Source organism: Trachemys scripta, chromosome 4 (assembly GCF_013100865.1).
Source record: "Trachemys scripta elegans isolate TJP31775 chromosome 4, CAS_Tse_1.0, whole genome shotgun sequence".
NCBI lineage: Eukaryota > Metazoa > Chordata > Testudines > Emydidae > Trachemys > Trachemys scripta.
Window position 1 is genome coordinate 93,908,446 of NC_048301.1, and position 20,584 is coordinate 93,929,029.

At 40.8% G+C, this 20,584-nt stretch overlaps 1 protein-coding gene across 3 annotated transcripts in view; it reads right to left on the reverse strand.

The window, feature by feature from the left end:
- FAR1 (fatty acyl-CoA reductase 1) overlaps positions 1–20,584 on the reverse strand; it is a 79,879-nt gene that overhangs the window by 43,878 nt on the left and 15,417 nt on the right. For all 3 annotated transcript variants that reach the window (XM_034769961.1, XM_034769962.1, XM_034769963.1), the window contains exon 2: positions 4,288–4,482. In XM_034769961.1, coding sequence (XP_034625852.1) covers positions 4,288–4,476 — 189 coding nt within the window. In that variant the 5' untranslated portion in view covers positions 4,477–4,482. The remainder of the gene's footprint in view (positions 1–4,287; positions 4,483–20,584) is intronic.

A 20,584-nucleotide genomic window follows, 5' to 3' on the forward strand; every position in this document is an offset into this window, starting at 1 on the left:
GCTAAACCCAGGGTTGTGAGTCAATCCTTGAGGGGGCCACTTAGGGATCTGGGGCAAAATCAGTACTTGGTCCTGCTAGTGAAGGCAGGAGGCTGGACTTGATGACCTTTCAAGGTCCCTTCCAGTTCTAGGAGATGGGATGTCTCCATTAATTTAAAAAAATTTAATTTAAATATCTCAGGAAAGATGTGGACAAATTGGAGAAAGTCCAGAGAAGAGCAACAAAAACGATTAAAGGTCTACAAAACATGACTTATGAAGGAAGATTGAAAAAATTGGGTTTGTTTAGTCTGGAGAAGAGAAGACAGCAGATATGATAAGAGTTTTCAAGTACATAAAAGGTTGTTACAAGGAGGAAGGGAAACATTTCTCCATAACCTTTGAGGATAGGACAAGAAGCAAGGGCAGTTTAGGTTGGACATTACAAAAAAAAAAAAAAAACTTCCTGTCAGGGTGGTTAAGCACTGAAATAAATTGCCTAGGGAGCTTGTGGAATGTGCATCATTGGAGATTTTTAAGAGCAGATTAGACAAACACCTGTGTCAAGAATGGTCTAGAATCTAGATAATAATTAATCCTGCTATGAGTGTAGGGGACTGGGCTAGATGACCTCTTGAAGTCCCTTCCAGTCCCATGATTCTTCCCGTAACCCCTCCAACTGTAATGGGCAGGGAGAGGCTGGAAGCCTATAGTCACAGAATCATAGAAACAGAATATCAGGGTTGGAAGGGACCTCAGGAGGTCATCTAGTCCAACCCCCTGCTCAAAGCAGGACCAATCCCCAACTAAATCAGCAAAGTGTGCCCAGGAAGCCCCCTTAAGAAGGGGCCTTCAGTCATTCCTCCTGGCTGCCACCAAATTCTTCAGACAGGAAATTCTTTAACAAAATAGTTCATAAACAAGGGAGCCAAGGCTGTTTAGCTGCAAGTACCGTGTAGCCTTCCAGAATGCAGAATTTGACAGCCAAAACACAAACCTGTGGGATCCAGCAAACTCAAACACCTGTTAAGATAATGCCAGATATACCACATGACCCACAGAGTCTTAACTCAGGCCCTTCCAATTGCTTCCCTAGGGAGTACCTCAGGGAGATTACAGTTAAAACTGTGTGAATAACTGATTTGTCAGTTTGCTGGCAGTTCTGGAAGATTGAAAGTTGTTCAGTTCAATCTGAACTGAACTCAAAGGTTCAGTGAATTGAAAAAGTTAACATTTCATTTCAAGCTTGTTGTTATTGGTTGTGTCTTGATATAACCTTTAGCCCAGCAGTTACGGCACTCATCTGGGATGTGGGAAACCCAGGTTCAAATCCCCACTCTGGAGCAGGGACTTGAACACAGGACTCCCTGATCCTACCTGAACATCCTAACTACCAGGTTACATGGTATTCTGGGGTGGGTGTCTCGGTCTCTCCTGTTGAAGCTATTTCACTTTGTATAAATACATAGATATACGTTCAGTGAGAGCGTCTATAGCTTCGTGCACTCATCTGGGAGGTGGGAGAGAAAGACACACCTGAATTCTTGTATCTGCTTCTATTAATATTTAATTGTGCTGTTTCAACATTTCTAAAGTTTTGTTTTGACCACAACAATGCAAACTAGACACAAATTAATGAAATGTTTTATTTAACCGGAATTCAAATTTGTGGAGGCGGGGAGGAGAAAAGGGATTCAGACAAAATAAATTTGCCCAACTAATTAGAATACTACATCAATTCCCAAGATATGGACATCAGCAGGGAGGATGAAGAGGAGCAATGCTGGGGAAACTTAAGTTCTTAAAATCCATCGATCCTTGCTCTGAGGAGTTCCTCAGAGCAATTTATCTTAGGGTAGGTCTACACTTACCCGGTAGTTCAGCGGCGAGCGATCGAACTTCTGGGTTCGACTTATTGCATCTTGTCTGGACGTGATAAGTCGAACCCGGAAGTGCTCGCAGTCGACTGCGGTACTCCAGCTAGACGAGAGGAGTACCACGGAGTCGACAGGGGAGCCTGCCTGCCGTGTGTGGACCGAGGCAAGTTCGAACTAAGGTACTTCGAACTTCAGCTACGTTATTCACGTAGCTGAAGTTGCGTACCTTAGTTCGAATTAGGGGGTTAGTGTAGACCTGGCCTTAGCTCTCACTATGGGATTCATTGTTCAGGGTGATGTATACCATTTACAGTTAGTAGTCCCTAGAACAGTGGTGTAACAGAAGACAGGAAGGCTTCATGGGAGTGTTTGAACAGGAGTACAAACGTGGAGTTGTGCTGGACACAGAGGAGAGGCCAGGTGGATATTAGGATGAGGTCAAATACTGCTATATTCCCAGCTATTGCTACGTCCAAGCCTCCTGAGGTGCAAGTAAGAACTCTGGCATCCAACCAGGGTTGAGTTGATTTAAATCACTAGTCAGGAAGACTCGATTTAATCATGGATTTCCACATAAAATTGCATTCTTGTATTAAGGTTATAACAACCAACATGTTCTTCACAACTCCGAGATAGAGGAGATAAAAAGAGACCCAGCTGCCATTATAGCTTTTCCTTTCTAGTGAGATAATAGTATGGTAGATCTCAAATTAATGAAGGCAACACTCAAAGACCTCAACACTTCTGAAATATGATGCTCTACTGGCCATTAATTACATTTTGGAAAGTCAAAAAAATAGAAAATGCAGAGTTAGTAGTTTGTTTGAGCGCACTTCCAAGATCTCAAATTTCTATGCCAGCTTCTACATTCCGTAAGGCACTGCTAAGCACAAAACTTAACTCCCATGTAACACCACTGTTTGTTAATGAATTAAGATTTAAAGTTCCCCATCCTTTCTCCCCCTTGTAAATGTAATTCTTTGTATCGCTAGCAAAGTCCCTGTCTCCGATACTCAGCCAGCGTGCTCCTGGATTCTTCAGTCCATCAACATTGTTCTAGTCGGATAGAAAGACTGGAAAAACAATGCACTCCCTTCTCAGGGGGTGTATTCCCCTCTTGAAGGGAGGAATGCCTCTCCAGCGTTATTTACTTTCATTAGCCCAGAGCACTGGGTACCCAGGGTAGCAAAATATTAACAGTTACTTTGTCAAAGAGAAATCACTCAAATTCCAAATTGAAGAAATTTCATAGTAGGCTCACATTGTAATGTAGATTACTACTAACCAAAATTCATGGGAAATGGGGGGTGCTAGATCTCCACAACTCTATAAAAAAAAATTGAGAATATTGTGAAATGTTGGTATAGCTTATTTTGGTAAGTTTAAAGAAATAAGCTATGATGATAAGCACCTCCACTATACAGTATAATTTTATGCACACTAAGGGGTTGCACCAATTTGACTAATTTCTAAACTACAATAGTTAAGTGGTACAGAAACTGCAGACAAGGGTAATTTAATTTCCCTGTAAACCACACATTTAATTTTACATCTTCGGCAAGATTTTCACACCGTCTTCCAGCTAATTCACCTTGGGGCAGCTCTAATAATAACAACAACTCTACCTAGCTCTTAGAGTGCTTTTCATCAGTAGACCTCAAAGCACTTTACAAAGAAGGGATATGTTTTCCCTATTTTACAGATAGGGTAACTGAGGCACACAGAGCCGAAGTAACTTGCCCCAGGGCATACAGGAGGCAGAGGCTGAATTGGGACTAGAACACAGGTCTCCTGAGTCAGTGTTCAATTCTCTATCCATAAGGCCACACTACCTCCCTACAGGTGACTACACATTTTATTAGCAGACTGTAAAATACAAGTCATTTACATGACAATCATTTGACATTTCAACACTCCTTTGCACTTTAACACACAAGATAGCTGAATTAAAAACAAGACCTTTTAACAAAGCTGAAAGCGGGTAAGACACTCCACTTGAAATGTACATCCTCTTACCCTCACCGTAAAACCTATCACTGGGCTTTTCACTTGAATGCAAAGCACACAAAAAAGTCATCAGCAGAACTTAAAAAAACAAGCATATAATATGGTATATGACATTCAAAGAATGCGTATCTGTCCGCAAGTTTAAATGGCAGAAAACAAGCTTCATTATGCTCATCTGCTGTATGTGCCCCTCTGTCTCCAGGAGGGAGATGTCTATTTTCCTTTAATTTGTTAAAAGTCAATGCAACCCTGATATTTAGTTATTAATACCACAGCAGTTAGTTATTTGGAAGTTTGTATAGCAAAAAACCTGTTCCAACATATTCACGGTTGCTCACTATTTCAGAAGTTTCTTTACAATGGGGAAACTAGGTTTGTATCACTTCTTTAGTCAATTAAACACAAAGAGCTTCCAGAGACATACCTTACAGCTGATCATTTCTTCCATTCGTTCTTGAGGCGTCTGACCTGCTTTATGTCTCACCAATATATAAACAGCTTTCACTTTAGGGCAGGACCTCAGTAGCTTTTCCAGAAGCACCTTTCCCATGAAGCCAGTAGCTCCTGTGAGGAGGACATTCTTTCCTTCATAGTATTCAGGGATGGATACCATTATGACCTTAAAGTTTAACAAGAATACATTAGAAAAATGTCACTTTATGCAGGCCTACAGATCTGTACCTCCTTCATTATAATGCAAAGATATGAACATTCAGTCCTGTGGTTGAAAGTAGAAGCTCACTGACCAGATTCTTCATCTATCGGTATCCCCTTCCTTCTTACACAAGTAGGTCTTAAGTTGAAGCAAATGCCATAGGTTTTAGAAGCAATTCACAGAATACCTTTTAAATCTTTTACACGATCTGGATCCATGCTACTGGCACAACTCAAGTTTTCTCCCTCTGCCCCATCCCAATTTCTCCCTTAGTTTCTGGTTATTCAGAACTGGCTCTAAGTATTTAGCCAACAATATTTTCTTTTTCATTAAGTGAAATAAGCCACCTGCTTTGCACAGCTAGATAGATGGAGTTTTAAAGAGACTGTACAATATAAACAGAAATTGTATATACCCACTTTAAGTAACCACCCATGGGACCAATAAAAACTGGGTGGCTGCTACAGAAAGTTTAAGGTAAGTTTGTTGTCTGTAGTGTATGTGTTTGTGGTATGCTTGCTGCTGGACTGGTCATGTGGTCTGTTTGTCTGGGGGACAGTGTGCTGAGCCTAGCAGCCTGCTAGGCAAGGCTGAGAGCTTCTTAATGAGGCTTTGATCCCCAAGTCCTTTAGCATCCATCAATCCTTAACCGGGGGCAGGGCTACTCAGGAAGACCAGGGCTTTAAAAAGCCCACTTCTAAGCAACCAGAGGAGCTAGTGAACAGGAGCGGCTAACAGGGGAGTTTTGCAAAGGAGTTCTCCAGGTGAAGGAGGTGCACTTACGTAACCCTTGGAGTAAGTTTGTTTGGGGGGTCGGGGGCAGCTAGATATACTTAACATTCTTTAAACTTAAAGCCAAAACCACCCCAATAAAAACTAAACATCAAAGGAATGAACTACAGGAGTAAAAAGAGAATGAAGTAGAATCCAGCAACAGAGTGGAGGCTATTCAGTTTATTGCACTGAATAAAGCATGTATGATTTGGGCAGGTAGCCTATATTTGCATTTGGTGCATGGAGCTCCTGCCCCTCAGAGACTGCGTACGGGCTTTGGAGAAAAGAGTGGCTGAACTGGAGGAGCTAAGAGACAGAGAGGTATGTATATGAGACTTTCCAGGACACCGTAGAATGGTCTCACCCCTGGTCTGACAGCCTTTGTGCTGTTGAGGAGGATGAAAGTGTCAGGGAAGGAGAACATCCAGCTGGAGCAGAAAAACGATTCCATAGTTCAGACCCTCCTTCCAGATGATGTCATGGTATCCTCTCGCCCTGAAGATACCTCTCCGGGGGAGGGAACTCCAGTTATTATGAAGATACAGGTAAAGTTATGGGGGATTTGAACATAAATAGCTGGGTTTTTGATGATTATGTAGTTCTCCTGGTTCCTTGCCTGCCTGGTGCGAAGGTTGCAGCTCTCTCGAGACATCTAGATAGATTTATGTGTAGTGCTGGTAAGAAACCAGTGGTTGTGGTACACATAGGTACCAATGACATACAGAAGGATCGGAGAGAGGTCCTGGAGGCCAAATTTAGGCTGCTAGGTAAGAGATTGACGTCCAGGACCTCCATGGTAGCATTCTCTGAAATGTTTCCAGTTCCACGTGCAGGGCCAGACAGACAACTAGACTGCGCAGGGTCTAAATGTGTGGATGAGACGATAGCGTAGGGAGGAGGAGTTTAGATTTATTAGGAACTGGGGAAACTTTTGGGAAAGGGGGAACCTATACAGGATGGGCGCCACCTAAAACAAAATGGAACCAGATTGCTGGCACTTAAAATTGAAAAGGTCATAGAGCAGTTTTTAAACTAAGGACTGGTGGAAAGCCGACAGGTACGGAGGAGCATGTAGTTCGGACAGAGACATCCCTTAGGGGAGGATCTATTAATGGAGATTCTCTATGTCCTAGTAAGGAGGAGAGGATGGAAGATGATAAAATACAGGTAGGATCTGATGAGAAACAGTCAAATGAAAAAAAGAGTCCCATTCAATTACATCATGTAACAGCAGACAGCTAAAAAACGACAAGTTTTTAAAGTGCTTATATACAAATGCTAGAAGATAAGAAGATGGGTGAACTAGAGTGCCTTGTATTAAATTAGGATATTATATAATTGGCATCACAGAAACTTGGTGGAATGAGAATAATCAATGGGACACAGTGATACCAGAGAATATTGGAAGGACAGAACCAGTTGTGCTGGTGGGAGAGTGGTACTATAAGTATAAAATCAAATTAAGTAAAAATCTTAAAATGAACCAAACTGTACCATGCAATCTCTATAGATAGTAATTCCATGCTCTAATAATAAGACTATAGCAGATGAGATATATTACCAACCACCTGACCAGGATGGTGATAGTGACTGAAATGCTTAGGGAGATTAGAGAGGCTATAAAAATAAAATAAAAACCCTCAATAATAATGGGGGATTTCTACTATCCCCATACTGACTGGGTACATGTCACCTCAGGACAGGCTGCAAAGATGAAGTTTCTTGACACCTTAAATGACTGCTTCTTGGAGCAGCTAGCCCTAGAACCCACAAGAGGAAAGGCAATTCTTGATTTACTCCTAAGTGGAGAGCAGGATCTGGTCCAAGAGGTGAATACAGCTGGAATGCTGGGTAATAGTGACCATAACATAATTATCTTTAACATCCCTGTGGCAGGGAAAACACTACAGTGCTAGGCTGCCATAGTATTTAATTTCAGAAAGAGGAACTACACAAAAATAAGGAAGTTAGTTAAACAGAAATTAAAGGTACAGTGCCAAATGTGAAATCTTTGCAAGCTGCATGGAAACTTTTTAAAGACACCATAATAGAGGCTCAACTTAAATGTATACCTCAAATTAAAAAAAAGTCAGAACCAAAAAAGTGCCACCACGGCTAAACAACAAATTAAAAGCAGCAGTGAGACACAAAAATTAGAATAGCTGAAGAGAAACGCTACTAGAATGATTATGGGGATGGATGGCTTATCTTATGAGGAGAGAGGAAGAGCTCAGCTTGTTTATTTTAGCAAAAAAAGCAGCTGAAAGGGGATATGATTACTTTCCATCAATACATGGGTGCGACAGGTAAACAGCAAGAAAGGTGAAGCGCTATTAAAGCTGAAGGACAACACAGGCACAAGAAGAAACGGGTATAAACTGGCCATGAACAAATTCAGGCTGGAAATTAGAAGAAGGTTCTAACCATCAAACAAGAGTGAGGTTCTGGAACAGGGCCCCCCATAGTTGTTTGCCTACACAACTCCTCAGTTTTAGGAGCAAGCTGGACAAATTGATGAATTTAACTGTATGATGGGGTTGCTTGTGATGGTAAGGACAGGGCTCAACAGCCCTAGAGGTCCCTCCTGGTTTATAGCTTATTTGCCTAAAGCTCATGCTTCAGGGCTTCAGACAGTTACCTGCAGTAGTCAGGAAAGGATTCCCCTCACTGCCGACAAGAATAAGTTTTGGGGGCAGGGATTGGTCACCTTGGTCTCCTTCCCTCTGAAGCATCAGACACCAGGAAATCAGACAGTGAATAGGGTAGCCTCAGACACTGGTGCCCTTCGGTCTCTCCTATTCTCTGTCTTGGTATATAATAGTATAGTCTCCAGTGGGCAGTAATACTGTGGTCTAATTTCAGTTGCTGGGATTAGTGTGTGGGTGCTGGTGGCCTGTGATAAAGGTGGTCACACTAGATGATTTGGTGGTTCCTTCTGACCTTTAATGACTATGACAGTATACCTCCCTGTTGCAGCAGAGTCCCTTATACCAAAAAGAATTCAGCACAAGGAGGGCAGGGGATGTTAGGCTATGTCTACACTGAGCACCTTACAATGGCGCAGCTGTGCTGCTACAGCTGCACTGTTATATGGTGCACAGTGTAGCATCTGTCACCAGGAGAGAGTTCTCCTGGTGACAAAATAAAGCCACCCTGAACCAGGGGCAGTAGCTTTGTCAGTGGGAGAGTGGTTCCCACCAACAAAGCACTGTCCAAACCAGTGCTTTTTGTTGTCAAAACTTGTCATTCGGGGGGGGGGGGGGTGTTTTTTTGCACCTCTGAGTGACAAGTTTTAACAACGAAAGTGCAGTGTAGACATGGCCTTAAATAAGTACCTGTAAAAACAAGAATTAGTACTTACACCTCAAAGATAATGTAATAATTCCTTACAGTAATCACACTTGTGAATTGGAACATGCATACAAGCCAAAGATTTGGAAAATTCACAAAATTGCACTAAAGAATTCACCAAGAAAAGAACAAAACCTGGGGCCTGCTGTGAAAGGTCAAGTGTTACTCCAAACTGCATAGTATTCACAGGATAGCGTGGAAGTGCTTTGCTTTGGTTTTCAGAGAGACACGAACCTTTTCAACAATCAAATAAAATTCTTGTTCCTACCTACATACCCACTATCACAATATTTCTCAGTCTTTGTTTACAACAGTTGTAGTCTCACACAAAAATTCAGGACTTGAAAATAGAGGTGGGTGAATTTTGGCCAAAAAACGGTTTTTGTCAAAAAGCAGACTGACTGACCAAAACATTGTGAATGTGTCTAATTTCACCAAGTTGTTTCATCTGGAAAAGCTAAGCATAAAAAGTTTTTTAAAGTTTGGTTTTGACATACTCTACTGAAAAATTTCTAATTTGTTTATTAAAAAAAAACAAAACAGAAAATTGTTTTTAAAAGCTCAAAGTTAAACAGTTCATTTGACCCAAAACTAAATTTTGATTTTTCAGAAGGGCCAGCAATAAATAAATAAAATTTAAGAAGTCAGTTATTCATACAGTTCTATTTGCAAGTGCTAGTTAACAGTATTAGTTTTGGTATGGCTTTTGATTATTTGCAATAATTTAAAGCCAAACAAAGCCAATTCTAGTTCCTTGAGGAAAAATTATTCTTCAAGTTCTTAATAGCAAACAGAAACAAGCGAGCTGTATCAATATGTTGACAGCATCAGCTGTTTTATGGACAACATTAACCTTTTGTTACAGCCAGGTACTGATTAGCTAGAGATACTTAATAATATAGTACTTTCCTCATAAGTTCACTTAAAAAAAAAAAATTTTACAATCAAAGCTAGTTGCTTGGATTGAAACAGGGCACAACAGAAATTATTCAGTCTAATCTCATTCTTTGTGCTCCTGTTATTAAACTAGTTACCAAAGCAACAATTAGAAAATGTCTAATTAATTACCTATTAGTTTTTCAGCCATTTATTTACAAGCAAAGTTTAAAAAATTGCAATATTTTCCAGGAAATATATGTAACTTTTAAGAGTATCTTAAAACAAAAACCAAGATTTTTTTCTGCTTGGGTTTAGTTTCTGTAAATCAAGACAAGGAAGTAAAAGTGAACAAAAAGGAACAAAGTCAGTGAGAGGAGGAATTAAAATTGCAATTAAAACATCTGGATTCATAACATCTGAACTTGGAAAATTCACATCAAAATCCAAACACACAAGGTTGGGCCCATATTTAGATTATGGTATTTAGTATTTAAGTAGTACATTTTTCAACATCCTGTACAGACATCTATCCTCACCACTATACTTGGACGAAAGTAAGTAGTATCCCCCTTTTACAGAGGAAGCCAGAGATTCTTCCACAATGCTACCATAGTAGTCAGGACAGAACCGGATTTAGGATTTACAAGTTTACTCTTTCCAGATGAAAGTTAGAGGCATCCTTGTTGCAGATGAAGTTTAACTGAGTCAGAAATGGACACAGGGACAGTAGGATGAGGCAAAAGAATAAGCCATTCACGTTATGTGCATTCTAACATCTGATCAGAATACATTCCAAAGCACAAATCTCACCAGGATGTGACAAGTATGCTGCACCTAGTAGCAGATGGATGAACTATTCTTTATCCAAGGCCTGTGTGTTATGGGGGACTTGCTGTACACTATATAAGGTGCAATACCAAAAGGCTAGCAAGCCCAAGAGACCTAGGGTATTCTTTGGTTTCCTGCTACAAGCTGTTTAGCAGCATACGTTTTAGAAATCACACAGACTACTGATTTTACAAGAAAGCAGTTTAGGTTAAGCGTCACATAATACGCACACACCCTTGTTTTGAGTTTCAGCATGCTCATGGTGTGGCTGAAATAAAGACTATTTGACTTTCTTAACTAGCATTTATCCAAGATCACAAAGGAGGAAGCCATAGGGAGAAAGATGACTCTTCAGTTGCCATGTCAGAATCTCAAGAGGCAATCCTCGACATTCATTCCACTGACCCTGACACACAAGGTCAAATTTTAAAGCATCTCTTTACGATTAGTTATAGATGCAGAGAGTACGTTCTGGTGACTAAAGAATTGGGCTAGGAGCAAGGAATATATCTTGAGTTTAATTCCAGATTTTTCACTAACTCCGACTGTGATCTTGGGAAAGTCAACCTTTGTGTTTCTGCTCTTTCAAAATTATTTGGTGAAGTTTAATATACCAGCCAGTCCATTGCTCCTGGACCATAATTACTCCTACTATTTAAGGAGTATATCTTTAAAATAAATACTATAACATGTGGCTTTATATTTTGTTACGATGAAATAATCCATGAATACAGAAATATCTACCTTAACAGGAAGGTTACTTATTAGTATCTAGATTTTATATACACAATTGCCTGTGAAGATCTGCACTACAGAATTTGTGTATTGAGCCATTACAACCAGAAAGTCATTGGTGGGGGGCAAGAGAGGTTTTAGTGCAGATCTACACAAACAGTATATTCAAAGAATTAGTTATTCTCGTAGCTGACCCACACTTCTTACCCAACTAATGACTACCTTACTAGAACAGCTAATGAAAAGAGGAGGGTTTTAGAGTAGGTAGAAGAAGAGGAACTGAGAATGCCACGAGGTAGACTTTTCTAACTATAATCTGAAGCATTGATCTGCAGTTCCATGACTCATCTGAACCACTGCAAGCAGTAAACTATTAACAAGACATGCATGAGACATGACACTGCCTACTCAAATAGTGAGGAACTGCAGCATAATTTTCACACAGGAGAAGATCTAGCACTATAGTAATAATTATGCCTGCTTTTCATCTTCAAGATTCTTTACAAACAATCTTCACAATACCCATGAGGTAGGTGACTAAATAATATTCTTAAATCAATTTCAGGCTGTGTAACAACACTATCAGTATCCTTGATACTGAAGTCATTGTCCAACAATATTCTACAGTGCTTTTCCGCCCATGCTTCCTCAGAGCCTCCTCTTGTATTGAATTATGTGCTAAGTCATTTCTAGCAAGCAGTCCAGCTACCTGAGTAGGCTAGGTTTCAATCCTAGAAGTTTCAGGCAGCAAGGCATACGGCTTGGTAATTATTTGCTAAAGATTCTTATCCAGGAGCAGAGAATGAGAATATGAATTCCTGCACTGTACACATTAAAGGACTATATGAAGCACCTAAAGCCACACCCATACACCTGTGACAGTCCCTGAACAGAACAGCACAGCACTTAAATCCCCAATTGGACAAGTGTTTTGACCAAGTTATCATCTGATACAATTCATACTGGAAAGAACATGGAGCAAGTGACCTTTTGAAATAAGTTCACTTGAAAAGGCAGATGGCAATATTGTCTAATAGTAACTTGAGGCTACACCCTCATCCTTAATTACTATGAACTTAGCTCTTCACAAACCATACCACCTCTGATAAGGTAGCAGAAAAGAGAAATGACTAGCTCATTGACTTTAATGCAAAGCTGAAAGGGGAAATGACTAATAAAGCACAAGCTTCTTGTCAAGTGACTCATGTCCAACATTCCTGCCTTCACTCCAACATTCCCCATCTTTACTACATACCAGACATCTTCTCCTATGGGGTAAGTCTACACTGCAATAAGAGACCCACGGCTGGCCCAGGTCAACTGACCTGGGCTCATGGGGCTCAGGCTGCAGGGCTATGAAACTGCAGTGTAGATGTTTGGGTTCAGCTATAGCCTGAACTCTGGGACTGCAAGGGGGGAGGGCCCCAATTACATAATTTTATAGCCCTGCACCGTGAGCCAAAGTCAGCTCACCTGGGCAAGCCACAGTTCTTTTATTGCAGTGCAGACATATCCTCAAGCACTTCCATGGATTTCTCTTATGTTCCCCTTATGCATGACAGTGGGCAAAACACTTTAAAAAAAATACAGCCATTATCTTTTTTCAAAAATCTCTCCTTAAAACTCCCTTTTGCTGTTGAGCCTATAAAACCCTGCCTATTAATGATTGCTCGGAAGGTGAAGAATTGTAACCATTTATCTTCCTCTTCCTTCCCTATTTTCTTATTACAAGTTCTACCTCCAACACAACATAAATCTTCAGATGCTTTAATGCTATATCCTCATCCCCAAACCTTTGTACACTCGTGTTTTAGATTCTAAATTATATGGGGGTAAGAAATGTCTTTGTTGCTATTATTTCTAATGTAGTGCCCTTAGGGTTACCATACGTCTGGATTTTCCCGGACATGTCCGGCTTTTTGGTCCTCAAATCCGTCTGGGGGGAATTGCCAAAAAGCCAAACATGTCCGGGAAAATGCTTTGCTGGCATCCCTGTCCGCTGCGGGGGAATCCGCCTGCAGCTCGCTCCAGATACCTCAGCTCTGTGCAGCTGCCCGAGTGCTACCGGCTTCAGTTTGCCAGGCAGCCCCCAGACCTCCAGACCCTGTGCCCCCGGCCGGGCGCTTCCCCTCCCAAGCTCCGGCTGCACTCGGGAAGCGCCCGGCCGGGGGCACAGGGTCTGGAGGCTGCCCGGCAAACTGTAAAGCTGGTAGCGCTCGGGCAGCTGTTTCGTGTGGCTGGGAGGGGGGGAAATGTGGGGTGCTCAGGGGAAGCGGCGGGGACTTTGGGGAAGGGGTTGGAATGGGGGCAGAGCCGGGGGCAGGGCCGAGACCCCATGGAGTGTCCTCTTTTTTAAATGTTTTAATATGCTAATGCTAAGTGTCCCGAGGTCTCAAACAAGATTTCAGCCTGTTTGTACAGCACACAGTACAAACAAGATTAACATATTTTAGTTTCTCAAAAGAAGCATTTTGTAATGATACATATTTTAGTATACAAGAGATATAGCTTATGGCAGAGTGATACTAGAAAAGAAAATGAAAAGAAAAAGACAGCAGAGGTCAAGAAATTCCCAGGCATGATTGTTTTAGACTGTGGCCATCCAAACCTCTATTTCGTTTTATGAGGTGTTACCTATAGTGATTTATCAAGTCTAAAATAACTCAACTGCAATGCTAAAACTTGTACCAGCGCCACTGAGCCAGTAAAAGCCGTAACAGTGCAGCAAATTCAGTTTGTTTTTGTTGCACACGGTATACCATGTCCACAGAGAGTGCTACTTGCAAACATTAAACCAGTGCTTGCTGTCTACGCAGACACTGAACCAAAGCAGAGCAAGCAACACTAATGGATGACATGGTGCTTAGGGATTGCACTTGCTCTGAGCCAGGCTAAGGGTGAGTCAATATCAATGCACTGTACATAGCAACTTTTGCACTGACTGTGTTACAGGAATACTTATGGTTGCAACAGTGCTTGCAAAAATCATATCCTTTAGCATATGCAGGGACTGAAAGCCAGTTCATGAATAATCTGAGGTTATCTGAAGATGGACGGTACTTGTATTAAAGATGTGAATTCCACTGGCTAGCCATGACATTTATTAAAATTTTAAGGAAAAAACTAAGATTGCCAATTTTAAGGGATTCTTGTTACCTTTTCTTTTTAGACACTCTCACCATCATTGCTTGCAGCAGGTCATCTTTGTCTGAAAAATTCCTTTCAGATTTGGATGAGATACAAAGTGCTAAAAATCACCATTAAGCTAGAAAGAAGTGCTTTTTTCCCCTAGGTTAACCAAATGATTTATATAAACAGCTATTTCTTTTACAAGCATCCAGATATTCCTGATCGCTTCAGTGATGTCAAATCTAGCACTTGCAACACCAAAATTCTTATAAAGTAGCAACTAGTCACTTGGAATCTGGCAGACTGACAGTTGCCATTATTCACAGAACCAGTAACAAGCAAGAGTGGGAAGAGAGATTATGACAGTTTAGAGGATTTAATGCAAATGTTTTTTTAAAGGTTCTTGATTTAAAGCAGAAATAATTTAAACGGCTGGATGACTAGCTTATTTCTGTACTGTTGTTCATATAAAAGACCAAGACAATTTTTTCTTAACCATGTAGTTCTGTATCCTCCATGGGAAGCTTCTGCTGAACACTTTTGGAGAAGAATTTATGTCAGTATAGTTTAGCCCAGAATTCAGGGCCTGCATTCCATGCTGAAAATTCAGGGATGCTTTGAATAAAATATTCAATGAAAGGTTCCTTCAGCCCATTTCCGATGGACGTTAAAACTCCCCAGACACTTTTAAAAGACAAACAGGGAAAACAATAAGTCCAACTTCTTGGCCAACATTTCCTCTTTCAGTAAAAGGTTCTAGTGTCTAAGGCTGAGCAAGTACTATTGTAGGGCATATAACACTGCTCCACAGCCAAAATGCTTCTGAAATAAATGTAGTCAAACTTTACTAATTCTGGGTCACTGAGAACAAAAATGCTTAAAATTGTTGATTGGCTCTAGTTTTCAAGATATGCTATTGGGTCAGTATATACGACCCTTAACTTGGGAATGGCGGAGGATAAGTGAGTTATAAAGGGAAGGGATCTCAATTTAAACCAGAAATGACTAAAATACATCTTTGATTGGATCTATGAAGAAATCTATGACTGGGTTTGGACAGTACTTGCTTTTTAGGCAAAACAATGAATGATGCAATCTGAAGCTGGTATTGCGTCATACAGGATATGAATTGCATCATGTTATTCCTAGAAGTCATGGATGATGCAATCATAACGAAGCTTACATCACTCTGCTGAACAAATTGCCCTATATCAGCTCTAGAAATCATACAGTGTCGTGCTCTCTTATTTGTCAATGTTTGATTTTGCAAAGGGACACATTTCTGTTTAGCCAAAGTGAGCAGAGATGCCTCGTACTTGTGTTAACAGTGCAGATAACTTCTGCTATGTTTGTGGTGAAGTGGCTTTTGCATCACAAAAGCGCAGTATAACCACTATGGTTAAGAAAGCCTATCACCTTTATTTTGGCTGCAAAATTGGAGATCAGGACAAGAGGTGGGCCCCACACATATGCTGCAACACTTGTGCAACAAATCTTCGCCAGTGGTTGAACAGGAAAAGGAAATCGATGCCTTTTGCAGTGCCAATGATTTGGAGAGAGCCAACAGATCATACCAGCAATTGTTACATCTGCATGGTGCCTCCAGTTGGGAAAGGTGTGTCAAAGAAGAAAAAGTGGACTGTGCATTATCCCAACATTCCATCAGCTATTCGCCCAGTACCCCACGGAGAAGGACTGCCGGTTCCTTATGCACCAGAATCATTGTCACTTGAGTCAGACGAGGAAGAGGATGAAACTTCTGGTCCTGAACCATCAACGTCACAGGACCCACATTTTCTCCTATCCTCCTCCTCTGAACCAGACCTCATAACACAAGGTGAACTGAATGACCTCGTCAGGGATTTGGAACTACCCAAGAGTAAAGCAGAGCTGTTGGGCTCCAGACTACAGCAGTGGAATCTCCTGGCAGGTGATATTAGGGTTTCCATGTTCCGTGACCGTCAAAAGGATCTTGTCCCATTCTTCTTCATGGAAGGTGAGCTTGTAGCCTGCAACAACATTGATGGTGTGATGGCAGCCCTCAACATCGTTCACGATCCAGATGAGTGGAGACTGTTCATTGATTCATCGAAGACTAGTCTTAAAGCTGTTTTACTGCATAATGGCAATATTTTGTCATCAATTCCAGTTGGTCATGCAGTCCATATGAAGGAAACCTATGACAACGTGAAACAACTTTTGAGGTGCATAAACTATGACCAACATCAGTGGCAGCTTTGAAGATTGTTGCTCTCTTGCTTGGTCTGCAGACTGGATACATAAAGTACTGCTGTTTTCTCTGCAAATGAGATAGTCGTGCAAGAGATTCCCACTACATCAAGAAAGATTGGCCACTCCGACAGTCATTGGAGCCTGGGAGGAAAAGTGTTCAGCATCCACCACTTGTTGAATCAAGCAAGATTGTTACCACCCTTACACATCAAGCTGGGTCTGATAAAGAACTTTGTCAAGGCCATTGACAAAACACAAGCAGCTTTCAAGTACCTCTGTGGAAAATTCCCAAGACTAAGTGAAGCTAAGATAAAGGAAAGTGTCTTTGTTGGTCCTCAGATTCGTGAGCTTCTTTGAGACGATGCATTTGACCATGCACTGCGTGGCAAGGAAAAGACTGCATGGAAAGCCTTCCAGTTAGTGGCAATAAATTTTCTCGGAAACAACAAGGCAGACAACTACAGGTTGTTGGTGGAAAACCTCCTCAAGGCATACAAAAGCCTTGGTTGCAACATGTCACTAAAGATACATTTTTTGCACACTCATCTAGATTTTTTTTCCCACCAAACTGCGGAGCAGTGAGCGACGAGCACGGCGAGCGATTTCACCAGGACATTGCAACAATGGAGAAACGCTATCAGGGCAAATGGAGCCCATCAATGCTTGCAGACGATTGCTGGACAGTGACAAGAGATGCTCCATTTAATGAATACAAGAGACAAGCCAAGAAGCACCTAGTAGACACTGAATAGGACTAAACTATGTACATAATAGTTTTTTGCCCTTTGTTTCATAATACATTTTATTTATATAACCCTTTTGCTGATTTTTAAAGTGTTACATAAACAGGACAGGGGAAATATGTAAAGCAACCATAAACACATGAAAAGACCTAGGTTTACAATTTATGATTAAAACTCTACTATCTACACTATATATAGATAGATAGATAGATATTATATATAGAGAGAGAGAGAGAGAGAGAGATAAAATGTAAAAACTTAAATATCTTAGAAACAGTAGCCAGTTGTTTTAATTGTCATATTTGAATTCAGCACATCAAAATACATAATAAATAGCACATTTTATCTCTGAAGCAGACGACTTCTCAAAAATTGTAGACCAGTGTAATGGCTGCTCGGATTTTCTTCAGTCAGTGCAGCAAATATTTAACTCATTGCTTTGTAACACACATTAAGATCTATGAAACTCTAGATAAGAGATGCTTCAGAAATTCACATTGCTATTTTATAGCAAGTGTTTTGCTGAATCAGAAGGATATTTTCTAGATTTGTCTGGACACAGAGGATTTGGCTGCCTTAGTAACAAAGTTTCAAAGGGAGAATCAGCCCTCTATTGTCTGAGGCTTTTAAATTCTGTATTAAGAGTTTAGCTCCAACAGATGTTCAAGTTTTAGTTTAAGTCCAATAAAAGAAGAGGGAAGAGTGGGTATAAGAAAGATGAGAGGGGAAATAAAGGTACATAACGCTAACAAGCGGACCATTTAAGACTAGAAGCATACCTAAAATCGGAGCTGTGGCAAGCACAAGTAGGAGGTGTGACATTCCCGTTATCTAGGCTGGTGATCTGCTAGGTCACACTAATCCTCGACTCTGGGAGCTAGCCTTAGCTTGCTCTGCTGTGAGAACCCCCACTCCTGGGCTGTTCACGCACAGCCTCTAGCATGTAAGCTGCTCCCAGCTACGTGAGTGAACACTTCTGGCCAGCCGCTGCTTGGACTGTGCAACTGAATGACACTAGTGAATATCTCCGGTCCCAAACACAGCCCTAGGAATCTCCGTCTTGCAGCGTCCAGTCATGCCCACCAGATGCTGCAAACTTATGATTTTGTCAATTTAACAAAGAAATTGATATGTACTAGATCAAGGGGCATCTCTGACATGCTTCAAACCAAGCTCACTGCTTCAGGTAGAACAAACAAACAAATTTATTAACTACAAAAGATATAATCACTTAAAATCTAAGTCAAAGCACAACAAGTCAGATTTGGTCAAATGAAATAAAAGCAAAACGCAAAAAATTACCACCCATCAGCCTTAAACCATGTTACCTTGCAAGAACACTAAAACACACAATCTATGCCAGATTGAGGTGTGGTGCTAGACTAACGATTACTGAAGAAACTGAAGGGATTCAAGATAAATTGGCCAGCCAATGCTTTTTCATTAACTTTCCAATGTGGCCAGACAAGGTTATTGCCAGAGGAGTCTGAGCCTGGGTTGGGTCACAACATGTTTTGTTGTGGTTGATATTTTGTTCTCACAAAGAGCAGTTAGGTTTCAGAGCGATAGCTGTGTTGTTATTTTTGCTGATATAGACTGAGGAGAACTTGTGGCACCTTATAGACTAACAAATGTATTCGGGCATAAGCTTTCGTGGGCTTAAACCCACTTTATTAGATGCATGGAGTGGAAAATACAGTAGGAAGATTATTTTATATACAAGTACATGAAAAGTTTCAACAGACTTAAAAGTGGCAATTCTTAAAAACAAGCAAACAAACAAACAAAAAACACCTTTAAAAACAGACTCCAATGAGAAACTGCAGAACTCTAATTAATTTGCAAACTGGACACCATCAAATTAGGCCTGAATAAGGACTGGGAGTGGATGGGTCACCACAAAAATAGGGAAGAAAAAAAACTAATTTTCCCATGCTAATTTGCCCCTACTGTTACGTACACCTTCTTATTAACTGTTTGAAATGATTACCACCACAAAAGTGATTTTTCATCCTGTTGAGACAAATCAATTAAAGTGGGCTATTATCTACCCACTAGTAATGCAACTCCCATCATTTCATGTACTGCTATATATATCTTCCTACTGTATTTTCCACTCCATACATCTGATGAAGTGGGTTTTAGCCCATGAAAGCTTATGCCCAAATGAATTTGTTAGTCTATAAGGGAAGTTAATGAATCTCAATAATTGGTCCACGTGCTTTCACTAACCTTAGGTCCAGGATCTATTTTATTTGGACAAAACCCACCCAGTATATCCTAAACTTCTGTCAACAGAACTCCCCCAAAGAGGGGTGGCATGTTGTCTTTCTGTTCAATGTTAGTCAATGGATATAACATTAACTGTGAAATAAATATTTATGGTAGGAGAAGAGAATAGAAACTCTTCACAACAATATGTCACCAAGCTGAGGCCATCTGGATCATTTGAGTGGCCCATCATTGATTCTACTAACTGCATTTAGTCAAAGGAACATAATCCTAGGCTTCCTACAACTACAGAATAGCATGTAAAAGTATCTATGCTGTAGTTTTTTTAGATTTAGAATGCATCTTCTTCCATTGCATTCTAGCCTTCTTCCCTGCAAGGTCAGCTCATAGGCAAAGTGTAAACCACAATAATCTGCAGGAGAGATGGCCTAAACCAGTGGTTCTCAAACTTTTGCATTGGCAATCCCTTTCACACAGCAAACCTCTGAGTGCACACACACCCCACACCCCCGCCTCCTTAATAAATTAAAAACATGTTTTTAGGTTTAAACATTATTATAAATTTATAAATGCTGGAGGCAAAGTGTGATTTGGGGGTGGAAGCTGACAGCTCACAACCCCCTGCATAATAACCTTGTGACCCCCTGAGGGGTCACAACCCCCAGTTTGAGAATCCCTGGCCCAAACCATCAATGCACTGATCCAGTAGCTGGACAGTATTTATAACTCCAGCCTTGGAATTAAAATGGATCTGTTTGGTTCTGGATAACCATCAAAACAGGATCTAGGAAGGTCTTGAAGTGAGGCTGATGTAAGCGTTTGCCAGACCGTGACAATGTTATCACTACACTCCTACCCAGTCAGACCCTAAAGTTAAGTGTATGCCCACCTAAAAGAAGTCAGAAGCCACCAGAGAATTCCCACAGTTGTCAAAAAGGCCACGACATCCCAAAACAACTCACTCAGCATTGTCAAGAGCAATAAAGGGTTGGTCTCACCAGAATCCCTAAATTAATCTAATCCTGACTAACACATGTCAGAAACAATCCCATTAAGTCAGTTTGAATGGGATACATCCACGTGGCTACACCAGCAAGGTGAACACCTTCCAACAGACTACATGAAGGTGTAGACTAGGCGGGGCAAGTACATTCCCAGGGTTT